At 42.3% G+C, this 13,435-nt stretch overlaps 1 protein-coding gene across 1 annotated transcript in view; it reads right to left on the bottom strand.

The window, feature by feature from the left end:
• BMP3 (bone morphogenetic protein 3) overlaps positions 1–4,732 on the bottom strand; it is a 28,611-nt gene extending 23,879 nt beyond the window's left edge. The window contains exon 1 of the mRNA XM_036906431.2: positions 3,682–4,732. Within this exon, the coding sequence (XP_036762326.2) occupies positions 3,682–4,006 (325 nt within the window). The 5' untranslated portion in view covers positions 4,007–4,732. The remainder of the gene's footprint in view (positions 1–3,681) is intronic.
• Between the last annotated feature and the right edge of the window lie 8,703 nt (positions 4,733–13,435).

Raw genomic sequence — 13,435 nt, 5'->3', positions numbered from 1 at the left:
ATATTCCCTGAGTGAATTATCTGCTTAGGGGATATTTTCATTGACCCTTATAGTTTCTTGGTCTCTTCGAGTGTGTCTAACTATACTAAAAAGATAAATTTAAATTATTTTCTATGTAACTCATTCTCTTTCTCCTTTCCATTAACATGGATAATCTAGAATTCTTGGTATTATGGATTCTTAAATGTCAGAGATTGTAACGCTGTCTTGCTTATTACAGTAAAAACTTCATTAAGAGCTATCATGTATTCAAAGTAGTGTGTAATTCAAAGCAGCTGCACATCCAGCTCCCACTCTCCAGATGTACTATTGTCCTTTGAATAAAAACATCAGATAATATAAGGACTCTTTAATTTCAAGTCTGTTTCTAAGTGCCAGGCACTTCAAGGTAACTATGCTTTAATAAAGTTATTACAGTCAGCCATCAAACCCATCCAATGTGATGCTTTCCCATTGTCCCATGTGTTTTACAGGAATGGCCCCATTGGAATGATCATTCAGCCCTTAATTATATCTTTCCCAAAGACTTGCATTTTAGCCTTATACTTCAGAAACATGTCATGTGATAATTCCTTATTTTTAAATGATTTTGGTCATAGTAGGAAAGACTCATTGAAGGAAAACATTCACTTTTGTGTCCAGATTTCCTCAGTTTTCTTTTATCTATGAAGTCTGTGATTTTTGTAAAAGGTGACACATATCCACTGAAATGCAATCTTTTTGTAGTTATGTGTCATAAATTAAAATAATGATAGCTTCCTAATGAGAATATGTGTCACTTAGTTGCTTAAAAGGTTAAACTTATGATTAAGAAAAATATGATGAAGTGATTATGGGAAAAGTGAGAAACTAATGAACACAAAGTATGTGTCTTAAAGGATCAAGCCAGGAGAAAACCCCATTTAAAACATAGTAGCCAAGGATAACTTAAACTAAGGTTGAAATAAGAGCTGATTTCATATCCCTCTTGTCTTCCTTCAAGAGGGTGTGTTTTTATAAAGCTGAACTTCTCTGTCATCAATAATTTTGTATATTACCTTTTACAAAGGGAAAGATAAAACCTTTATGTAAACTCTTACACATCACAGAAAAACTTACGAGTGTTCCAAACTTTTGGTTTTGGCGCACTATCTGCATAGCATTGAGGGACAAGAAAAGGGGTTAGCAGAAAGTGTATTTAGGATGATTGCCGCCCACCATCAAGTAATGGTTTAAGTAGAAAGTAATCAGAGGGAGACCACAGCAGCTAAATTTCAACCAAAGATATTCTAGGTTTAGAACAATAAATAATTTTAATCAGGTATGTTCCAAGGAGCAAATAGAGCTCTAAGGCTGTAACTCAGCCTGAATAAGCACTAGAAAGTTTGCCGGATCAGCAGCCCCTCCACATATACAGCACCTGACCTTCTGCTAAAATCTGTAATGTTGTTGGTACAGAAAAGCCCATATGTTGTGAAACCTAAACACTACGGACTAAAAAACAGATTTATTAATGCAGACAGCATCTTTCACCCATATCAGAGCATAGGTCATTAGATGAAGGGTGTTACGGAAATGCTGGTATGGGTAGAGGAGAGGGACCCTCATAAATGCCTTAGCACCTTCCTGAAGTCCTGCCTTAGCAGAGCCAGACTGCCTTATAATGAGGTCTTTTTAGTGCATTGGTAACTAAACACTCTTGGAAGGTGTCCAAAGTGAACCACCTCTCCAGGAGGCTCCAATGTAGTAACATGACACTTAGCTTCCACAAAAAACAGTGTCTACATTTGATGAATAAGTCATTAAGATAGCCTCTAGGATGCTAGACTACTTTTCTTATCAGGGCACACAGCCTTGTATACATGCTTCAAGCTGCAATTCATCATTTAAAGGGAACTTCTGGCATCCGTATCAGAGTTTCTCATTTGATAGTATAAGACTACAGTGAGGCTGATGAGGGACACTCTGAAATTATAATGCACTCAATGAGTTGAGGCCAAAAAGTACATGGGGTCTGAGTTATTCAAATCCTTAGCCATCTCCCACTTACGGTTCACTCAGCCTTAAACATGTACAAAAAAACTACATAATATTCATGAATGAAACAAACTTGCATTGTACCTCCAAATTTTGTAATTCATAAATAATGAAACTTGTTGATACAAATAATACTATTCATCTCTTGGGTGCCCCAGTGACTCCCTAGGAATATTACCAAGAAAATCAGTATCCAGCTAAGAGTGAGTTGGCGGTCTTCATTATCGCCACTTGCCGTACCTGCCCGACTTCCTTCCTCATGCCACCCTCACGCTGCTCCTTCATGGAGCTCTGCCCTCAGAGCTGCAATCCAGTAAACAGGGCTTTCCCTGGTGTGGCCCACTGTCAGGACAGCCTCCTCAAGTGACTGGCACACTGTGGATAACCCAGAGCAGATTTCTGTTTCCTCAGCAGAGGCAAACTGCTTACAGATTATGCTCATGCTTTTAAGAAGAAAGTGAAATCTGGTTCAGCTCAGACTCAAGCTAAAGACTTCTGCATTAGAAAGCATAATTCACATTTATTGTAAATGTCATTATGCCTATGAGCTCTAGAGTGTATTTGCAGTGTCAGCCTAGGCTTTCCTTGATGGATGCATTAGTTTTTCTCTTTCCAGGAGTCCTACATATCAAAGTGTTGGGAGATTTCTTTCTAGTGTTTCTGACAGAATTGATAGAGCATGAAACATGGTCTCTTACGTGAAGATTGTTGGCTATTTTTCAACAGTTCACTGAAGACAAGTTTTGCAGTTACATTTCCCTTTACCATGAATGTAGTGAACAAAAAAGCCTAGTGCATCCTCAGTGCATATAGATCGTGTTAGTGTCCAAGAAAACCTTCCCTCAAGCTGTTAGCACAAGGGAGGTAAGTTGTTAGTGTAAGTTACTCGCTTCACCACAGAGGCCAGGAGAAACCTTGTTAAGTCATGAATTTCAGTCCGCAGTGATCTGTGTGTTGAAAAATGGGATGAGCAGATTTTCATCGGCAGATTCCAAGAGGTGTTTACATTCACGTCTGCTCCTCCACACCCCCAAACCCTCCCAGGGCGGATGGCACAACCTCTGTTTGTCCAGATGGGTTTTAAATAATCCCAACACTCGAGCACCTGGTTTAGTTTGTGTGTTTGCCACCAAGGGACTATCAAGTAGAAAGTGTCAAATACAGCAACACAGAGGACTGGAGTAAGGGGATGCGACGTCTGGAGAAGCGACTGTCTAAAAGGTGTGGGGAGGTGGTCTAGTTCAAGTTTGACTTCCCTCTCCGGTGCCTTGGGGTTGGCATAAAATGACATCTGCTTCTGGGTAAATATGGCTAAATCTCAGTTCGAGGGAATTCCTGTTGACCAACTTAAACATCAGCTGAAGGTAATCCAGAAGTGCTCCAGACACCCAGGGCAGGGGTAGCCCCTTTCCTTTCTCCCCGCAGCTCCTCTAGCCGATGCCCTCCGCAGCCTGGCGCCCTTCTCTCCACTCCTCCTATAATTCGGACTCTCAAATTTGGCTTATTGGCTAGCGAAACGCGCGATGTGGGGCTGGGTGGGCGGCAGCGGAGAGGGAGGGACAGTCTCCAGCTAGCACTAAAGAGCACTGGGCAGCCGAGGAAGCTGTGGGGGCCCCAGGACAAACCTGCGGCGGGAGCGCGGAAAGGGGCGCCTCGGGCACTCACCTGCTGCTCCAGCTCGAAAGCTGCGAACTGTGTTTCCTTCGCGCACGGGCTGCGGGCGCCGGGGCCGCAAGCCCCGCTCCGAGGACCCTGGTGTCTCTGCCGCCTCGGCCCTGCCGCCGCCGCTGTACCTGTCATAGAGCCGCAGCATGTGCTCTGACACCTTGTCGTGGGGCTGCAGCGCGGGGTCAGAGCCACCACCTGCCGGGCGCTCTCCTGGCACAACCCTGTAGAGCTCCGGGAAACGCTGCTTCAGCCTCTCTCCCAGCGCCAGGCTCCCGCACAAGCAGCCCAGCCACAGCCAGAGCAGCCTGCGCGCCTCAGCCATGGCGAAGGTCCCCGCGCTGCGCGTCCGCTCCCTGCGTCGCCGGGGGACAATCCGAAGGCGCGAACAACCGGCAGCAAAGCCGAGGGTGGAACTCCGGAACTCCAAAGAAGCCGGGGCGAGGGCGCCGGGAACCCCGGACACCGCCTGAGCAGGACAGCGCCAAGCCCCACTTTCTGCGCTGGCCGCTGGCAGACCGGCAGGTGGGCTCGTCCCGGGCAGCGGCGCGGACCCCACGAGCGCTGGGCACTGCAGCCGCCCTTCTTGCTCCTACGCTGAGGAAGATCTGAAGTCGCGGCGTGTGTGGCCGGGGTGTTGGCAGGGTCTGTCTGCAACCTCCGTCCCCGCTTTATTTTCGGGACAGCCCGGGTCCAAGCGACCCAGCTGGGGACAGGGACTAGCGCTGCGTCGGGCGCAGGGCCGGAACGGTGCGCCCAGCGGTCCGGAGGCGCTCGTTGGCCTTTTCCAGGGATTGGAGCAGCCGCGGAGTGGCCGGTCGGAGTTTTGAGTGTGAATGTGTGTGTGTGTGTGTGTGTGTGTGTGTGTGTGTGTGTGTGTGTGTGAGAGAGAGAGAGAGAGAGAGAGAGAGAGAGAGAGAGAGAGACTGACTTGGTTCTCTCTGATCTGTCCAGTCTGCAGCCAGTCTCGCCCGCGCCCTCGCCAGCAGCGTGGACCCTGCTGAAGCCAGAAGAGAGGGGAAGGGGAAAGTAACCAGCACACCAGCAGGGGGAGGGAGAGCTGAGGAAGTAGGGGTGGGGTGGCTGCGGAGAGAAAGAGAAGATTGAAGAAGAAAGAATGGGTAGGATGGACGTTAAAAAAAAATCTCTTCAGGAACTTAGGCTGTCAGGAGTGCAGGGGAAAATAAACTTCGTCCTGGCTCTTTCTCCTTTGAGTCCAACAAAATCAAGACGTGAGCACCGTCCTCGCTGCCTTTCCTTGGGTCTCTCCTGCTGCAGGTCTCCCGCACCTGCTCCTGGCTGCCACCACCTCCTGTCTGAGAGCTCACCCATCACAGCTCCTTCTCTTCTGAATCTTCACTTTGCATTTCCCTCAGGAGAGAAATATATGAAAGTCAATCCCATCTTAACAACAAATAAATGAATGAACAAACACACCACGAACACCCACCCCACCCTTCATTCTCCCTCAAGTTTTCTCTGCAGGAGAGTGGGCAGTGGTCAAACCCAAGGGCTTCTGGGAGACCCCAGAGGCCAGGGCAGGCTCTTCCCGTTGCTAACTTGGAGATCTTTACTCACCTTTCTCTTGGCTGAAAAATGGAGATGAAGCTCCTAGCTAACATTTTCCCCCACACTTATCATGCCTCGGACATTCATTGTTCTATATATTTCATGTGTATTAGCTTTAAAGAATTTTCACAAAGAAGTCTATTTTACAAGGAAACTGAGGCAAAAGGACAATCAGAGATGGCAGAGGTAAACTCCAAAGTTAGGGAGTCTGAGTCCTGAGCTCAAGCCCTTAATCACCACACTATTAATAATGAAATTAGTATTTAAACTGAAGTTTCAGTGTGACAATTCATGCAAATATTCTTAGTACAGTGTCTGGCCTGGTGCAGTAAAGCCCCCAGTAAATGTCTGTTGCAGCCATCAGTTCCCTGTGTGGGAACTGCAGTGGGTTCGTAGAAAAGGAGATAGGCTCAGGGACCACACTGGGCTTCCGAATCAGTTTCTTTTTTGAAGGCGAATCATACATGCCTATTAGAGGTTTGTTTGGATGAAATCAGAAAACAGTGCTAAAATGACAGGCATATTACTAGCCTTTAGGAGGGCTAATCCCTTTTTATCCCTAATTCATCTCAAATGTAGACTACAGACTTCTCAACCCACTGAGGTTTGGATTTTGCCTTTAGCCACCCCCAGAACTGTTCTGCAGGCAATCACACATACTTCAAGGGTGGTTACGACGATTAAATGAGATCATGTGTGTGATCTTTGCTTGGCATAAAGAACATAATAGCTTTTGTGATTAATAATGAAGACCCAATTGCAAAATTCAACAGGCCCTGAAACTCTCCCACTCTCTGATTTTCCCCTGTGATTCTGTGCTTCTTTCTGCTCTCCCTCAGTTCTGTGGGCTGCCTCCTCTCACTAGGCCTGCCTCCAGTGCTCCTCACATTCTTATACTCCACCCTGGGAGGATGCCAGAGTGAGAAGAAAAATTTGCTTTGACCTTTAAATACATAGTTCCAGGTCTCTCCAAGACCCCATCTGCTCTGCCACAATTGCACCCTCTTCCCCTTTGAAGCCATCCCTTGGACTCCAATAGAGTGCATACCTCTATTGCTCCTTCATTGTTCTGTCCTGGACATTGTCCTTCCTTTGTGGAAGCTGTGTTGTGGGTGCCAGGGCTGATGGCAAGTCCCCGAGGGTCAACATTACTTCTTCCTGGGTGTATGCGTGCTCCCTCCCTGTGCTTCCGCTTTCTGATTTGAGCCACAAGTATAAAACCATCATTCCTGTCTCACAGGGTGTTTGTGAAGAATCACCAGACAGTCCATGTCAAGAGAGTAGTACAGTGCCCAGCACATAGCAAATGCTTAAGGAGAGTCTGCTATGAGCTAAGGGAATCACCTGTATGTTTTTGTCCAAAAGGGAGGTCAAGCCATACCCATGTTTATACTTTAGTGACCAGCCATTACATTCAGAATAGACAAAGTAATAGGCGATGTTAAGCAGATGGAATAATCCCTAGCTGGGATTCTCAGCTGTAATTGCGAGACTGGAAAAGAAAGTATGGATGGAAGCCAGTCAACTGAATACCTGTAGCAGCCAAATCCTGGACCAGAAGTGGCTCACTGGCAGCAAACCTATACCCAAGAAAATGGAGCAAGGGATGAAACTGATAAGGCCAGCAGCATCATGTCCAGGAATGGCAGGTAAGTGGCACCCTTTTCAGACCCTTTGGGTGACCTCCTGTAAGTTGAATTGAGAGCAAATTGATTTTGGATAATAGATCCTGCATCAGAACACCTGGAGATGCTATCCTGTGATACTTCAAGACCATAGCACAATGCTTCCTTTATCAAAGGCCACAGAATCTCAGATCTGGATGGATGAGGTTGTCTCAGAATGCTGGCATTTTTAATGCCTTCCCCAGAAAAGGAATAAATCATGGGATTCATCATCTCAGTCAAGCTTCAGGCTTTCTTGGTATATGGAGAATTTGCAGCTATTGAGAAAGAGGAACTTCAGAATTAAATATAATGGTGGTACAAATGCATTGTGTCTGATTTCTTAGTGAGTTTGGTTAATAAAATTTACTTTACATTTTAATAATAGGAACTTCCTATTTTATGCTAGAGAGTAAGTGTTATTGTTACAGCCAACCACTAAATCAGATGACACTTACAATTGTTCTCTTTCCCTAAACATAAGAAGAGTTAAAGAAAGACATTTATATAATTAAAATAACATCAAACACAAATTTGGAATTTTAATAAATTATGTTGAGTTGAGCTCTACTTTTGACTGAAAGTTCATGTGCATGTATATATGTATTATGCATGTCTTCATTAGCTCTCTTAAGCATTATATACATTTATTTTCTAAAAACTTCCCATCAACAATTATTATTGAATACTTAAGTAAGGCTGCATTAGCAGTTGTGGGGCAAATATATAAGGAGAATGTGTCTTAGGCTTGGAGGAGTTTACCTTCTAGTAGGTGAACCAAAAAAACCCCATATGGGACAATTAACAAATAATGGGAGAAGTATTAATACAGTATTCAACCATGTTCTCCAGACCCTGTCACAATTTGCTGTGTCAGATGAAAGGAGGAGATCAATGGGAGAGTAACCAGAGAAGATTGCCTGGAAAAATGGGTAGGATTTTAGACAAAGCAGATATAAAAGCCTTGTAATTTAAGAAAGAGTAATAATAAAAGATAAATCACAAAAGTGAGAATGAGCTTGCCATGTTAATACAGTGGTGTCTGTTGGGACATATGCTGACCTGATTTGCAGAGAGTATGTATGTATGCTGGGAAATAGAGATGGCATGGAGGGTATTTTATGGAGAAACTTGAACTAGACCAAGGGGGAACTAGGGAACCATAGAAAGTTTCTGAGAAGAGAAGGCTATCTCCTGGTCAAAAATCTCCAAAATGGTCTGGAAAGTTTTAATAAGTAATAAATTTCCTGCCTTTTTAATTATATAAGCATAAGGTAGATAACAACTTGGAGAAATTCTAGAGCTGATTCAAATACCAGAAGATTGATTGAAGGTATTTAAAGCTTTATTAATTGCAAACTTATTTGGCAGCAAATAATATATGTATATAATAATAATAATATGTATATATCTGATTCATACTGGTTTAAACATACAGGATTTATTTTCCCACCTGTTGTAAGAAGTTAGCAGTTAAGGAACTGCTGGTATTTGTTCAGTGGCTTGACAATGTCATTACTAGTGTTTATGTGACTCACCTACCATTTCTGCCTTTCCTGCTGTCTCTGGTTTACCAAATGGCTCCTGCAGCTCCAGCCATCAAGTCCTTGCTCAGGAAAAGAGGAGGAAAAGGGAAGCACCAGCTATATCTTTTCCTTTTCGCTAGGAAAAGCAGAAGCTCCTTGAGCCCTGGCAGTTCTCTCTTATATTTCAACGGTCAAAATTTTATGGTCACCTCTACTTGCAAGGGAGACTGGGAAATCAAGTATTTTGTCTGGGTCTCAGCACACTGACCCTGCAAATAGAATTTGAGTACAGTTTTCAAGGAAGAAGAGGCAATGGAAAATGTTAAGTAACAGGGTCTTTTCAAGGACCCTTTCATTGCTGAGAGTCTACGAATCCTCAGTCCATTTATTAGTTGTTTCTATTCTGCCTATAAACTTGTTTTTCCCCATTCTAAAAACAAAAACATCAAAACTATTTTCCTTGTTTGTGTCACAAACTATCATCCTATCACTTTCTTTTATTTGCTCTCTGAACACCTTTAAAAAGTAGTCTACACCTGACATTTCACTTTCTCACTACCTATAATCTTATCACTTCAATCTATTTCTTACCATTTGCAATATTATCTTTGTATTCTACTTAAATTGTTCTTGCAGTAGCACTCAACTTCTCACCACCAATCCAACCTGTCCCCACCATCATGCATCAAGTCTTTATCCTTATTTATCTTTAACTGTTTGACATTATTTACCACCTCTTCTGGAAACTCTCTTCCTTTTTTATGTATATCACACTGTTCTGGTTCCTTCCTATCTCTTCGATTATTCCTATCTTTTTTCATACACTCAACAAATATTTAGTGTCTACTGTGTCCTTGATGCTTGATTTGGGTTGAGAATACAAAGATAAATGGTCCCGGTTCTCTGAAAACTCAGTCTATTGGGCAAATAGAAATATTACCATTTGAGAAACCTTATGATAATTTTGATGGCTAAGTAAGGCAGGAAGTGATGCATGGAGGAGATAACGCTTGCACTGAGATCTCAGAGTTAAGTAGGTGGGTTTGCAGGACTATTTCAGATAGGATATTGCAGGCAGAGGAAGTGTCAAGAACACAGAAGTGGGAGAGGCCTTTCTTCTGGCATTCCCTTCCAGCTTCATATAGCTCTTCCTCTCCAATTATTTCCCTAGTCAATTCACTTCAGCTATATAACATTTTATTTATTAATCAGGAGTTCAAAAAATGACATCCCTAATATAAGCTTCTCTACAGAATTTCAGACTTCCATTTCTTATAAACTTGAGGTTATCCTGTTTGCATCATAAACTCTGTGCATCTGAAGTGAGACTGATCACCCCCTTGATCTTATTCCTGGTTTCCATTCTTCTGTGAATGACACTATTAGCCTTTCAGCCACCCAGGTTCCAGGACTTAGACTCACATTCACCTTCTCCTTCCCTCTGACCGCCATATCTAATCCGTCTAATCCATCTGCATCACGTGGAGGCTATCTCTTTGATATCTTTCCCATGTGTCCTCTTTATTTTTAGTGCAACCTCCTTCATTTGATTACTAATTATTCTAATCTAGTTTTATAGTTTCCCAAATGGCTTCCAGTTCTTCCTCACCCCAACTGCATTTGATTTCTATTGCTGCATAACAAATTATCACCAATTTAGAGGCTTAAAACAACACCCATTTATCATCTCACAGTTCTGAAGGCCAGAAGTCCATCTGGGCTCATCTGGGTTCTCTGCTCGGGGTCTCACATTCATGGTGTTGGATGTGTGGTGTTCTGATCCAAACAACCTGAGTAGGAATTGTCTTCTAAGCTCATTCAGAGTGTTGGCAGGGTCCAGTTCCTTACAATTGTAGGAATGAGGTCTCATTTGCTTGCTGGCTATTATTAGGGTTTGTTTTAGCTCCCAGAGGCCACCTGTCATTTCTGCCATGTGGTCCCCTCCATCTCCATACCAGCAATGGAGAAATTCCTGAGTGTTGAATATAGCATTTCCAATCTCTTTCTCAAGAAAGGGCCCCCATCCTTTTAAGGGACTTGCCTGAGGTCAGGCCCACCAAAGATAACTTCTCTTTCTTAAATGTAATTTTGCCATTTAACATAAGCTAATCACCAAAATTCTGTCCCATTATATCCATAGCTTCCTCTTACACTGAAGATGGAGGGATACATACAAATGACAGAGAGCCATTTTAGAATTCTGCCTACCATAGTAATCATCTAAATACTGCCACTAGCTTTATCCTAAAATCCAGAAACATTATAAATGTTCTCAAAAAGCAAAAAGTAGTTGCTCATTACCAACTAAATTTAAACCAAACCAAACCTTTGTTTGGTATTCCTAGCCTTCCATGATGTGCCCTCAACCTGATTTTCTGGTGTGTATTCTTCCCCCTCTATCCTCTATGCTCTAGCCACACTGATGGTTCTTCTCCACTTTCCTCACTTGCTATTTTCCTTTTCCTGGTTTGTACTCCTCAAGACCCACCTGAAAATGCTGCGATCTCCATGGAGTAACTCCTAACCAGTCCAATGGCTTGTGAGCTCTTAATCCTTTAAATCTTCATGACATTTAGTGCCTCTCATAACACTTAAAAGATTCTGTCATATGCTATTTTTGTTTACTTTTATAAAGAAAAAGCTGCTTCTCTAATAAAACTCAGCTCCTTTGGGGCTGACAGTAAGGGGAGAATGTCCACCTGGGGAAAGTGGCCAGCCCTCTTATCTGACTCTTCACTCCCAGGGCTTTTGCATCTGCTGAAACTTCCCTGGCTGATTCCTATTACTACTACCACATTGACCGAAGGGTGCGTCACACTGCTCTTCTCCCACTCATCTGACTGACCTTGAACACACAGCTCATCCTTCATTTTAGATTTTTGTCACATAGTTGAGGCAAGCCTGGAACTTGCAAACAATAATTGACAAAAAGCTCATGGAGATAAACACACAGAGACAACACACAGCTCCATAGTCCATTTTTGCTCTTGATTTTCTGTCCTTCCTGGCTCCTATTAATAGTTTGCTAATAATTTTTTTTTACTGAACATCCATTATGTACCAGAAATTCTCCTAGGTGCTACAGGTGCAGCTGGGAACAAAGAAAACACTTGCTTTTTAAAAAAAATTAAAATCTAGGGTCAAGACAGTAAGACCCAGAGAGGTGGTGCTCATTTGTTTGTAAATATTCATGGAGTGTATGTTATGAACCATGCACTATTCTAGAAGCTGGAGATAGAGTCATACAAAAGACCTTTGAAATCCCTATCCTCATGGAGTTTATATTCTAAAGACAAATGGATGGCAAACCCAAACAAAACCATACAAGAATTTCATGTAAGTACAATGAAGAAGTAATAGGATCAGATTGGTGTGTAGGTGGAAGGGGATGGGATGGATGGCAGTCAAGATAGGCTTCTTTGTGGACTAAGCATTTGAGCTGAGACCTGAATGATCTGTAAGACTGCCATAAAAAAATCTGGAAGAAAAATGTTCCAGACACTAGGAAAAACTTGGAAAGGAGATCCTGTTGAGCACTGTGCAGTGGCCAAGATCTCCCACTTTCTTACATTGACAATAATCAATCACTCAGAGGGTTTTACTCAGAGGTTTGGTCCTGTTCTCGATCCTAAATAAGAAAATCAGGGGAATCCAAGGCACAGACTTGGGGCTGGGGAGAGGGGCAAGTGTTATTACACTGATCTTACTTATTAGATGCAAGGATCTTAAAGTCAGGGATAATTGCTCATCTTTGATCCCCTCTGGCTTTCCCTAATTTCCTTATACATCATTACATGCTTAACAAACATCTGCAGAACTAATCCAGTTGAATATGAATAAGCTAAAGGGGTGTAACAGCAGATATTGTTCGCCAAACACATTTGTTTTCTTATATAAATATATAGAATAAAAAAAATAAGTTTATCTTCTTATAACACAAAGTAATTTGATTCCAGCTTTTGCATATTTCTTTTTCTTTTCTGAATTCATTTCAACTGCTTTTCCATAATGACATTCTTTAAAATTGCAATGATATGGAAATTAAAGATGACTAAACAAATACAATAAGGAATAAGAATTAGTCAGCTCCTTGAGGGCAGAAACTGTGTTATATATTTTTGCATCACCTGTAGTCAAAGGACCCAAACAAAACCAAAATTAGTATCTTAGGATATATCTTCTCAGTCTCCCTTCTTCTGTGCCTATGGTATAGAATATTTCTGTGTGCTAATTACATCTTTATAATCATACAGTACTTTTGTCTTTTTTCTGTGTAATTAAAAAGGAAATAAATTACATCGTGAGGGGATGGATCCCTTTTTATGCTATTTTATATTCTGCTTCATAATTAACATATTGGAACAACATGCACACTCAGATTTTATAAGTAATGGATATGGCTAGTCATATTTCCTCTAGTATTATTCAATTACACCCTATACCAATATTTTCTACTGATAATGGTGCTATGAGAATTTATCACTCTACCTCTCCTTTCTCCCCCAAGCCTCCCCAAAAGAAAAGGATTTTACTTATAACAACTGATGTTTTTCTCTTTGGTAGGATGTTTTGTGCCATGCTCAAATCACGGCATGAGGAATTTTGCAAGCCCACCTTGAAGGTTTTCCTTTGCTGGGGTTTTAAATTACTCCTTGTGATCTGATAGTTGGAGCATCTCCTCAGGTGTTGTTGGGATTGTTTTCCACGTGTGGTCGGTAGGACTTGCATATAGAATGCGACCCACCATCCTAATCAGCATCTTTCTGCAGGCATTTCAGGTGGCATCCTTCCTCTGTCATTTGTGTTGGAATTTTTACAGTCTCCTAAATATTTGCTTTTTACAAGCAGATTCCTCTCTTTGGGACTCAGCTTTCTGAACACAGCAGTTTACTGAATCTTGCCTTTTGGAAAAAGTTACTTTAAAAACTCTTTTCTTAGTATTCATCTCATGAACATTTCCATTCAGACTTCCACAGTACGCTCCCAGAGAGTCAT

The sequence above is a fragment of the Manis pentadactyla genome, chromosome 5 (assembly GCF_030020395.1).
Source record: "Manis pentadactyla isolate mManPen7 chromosome 5, mManPen7.hap1, whole genome shotgun sequence".
Taxonomy (NCBI): domain Eukaryota; kingdom Metazoa; phylum Chordata; class Mammalia; order Pholidota; family Manidae; genus Manis; species Manis pentadactyla.
This window is presented reverse-complemented; position numbering and strand designations above follow the sequence as displayed.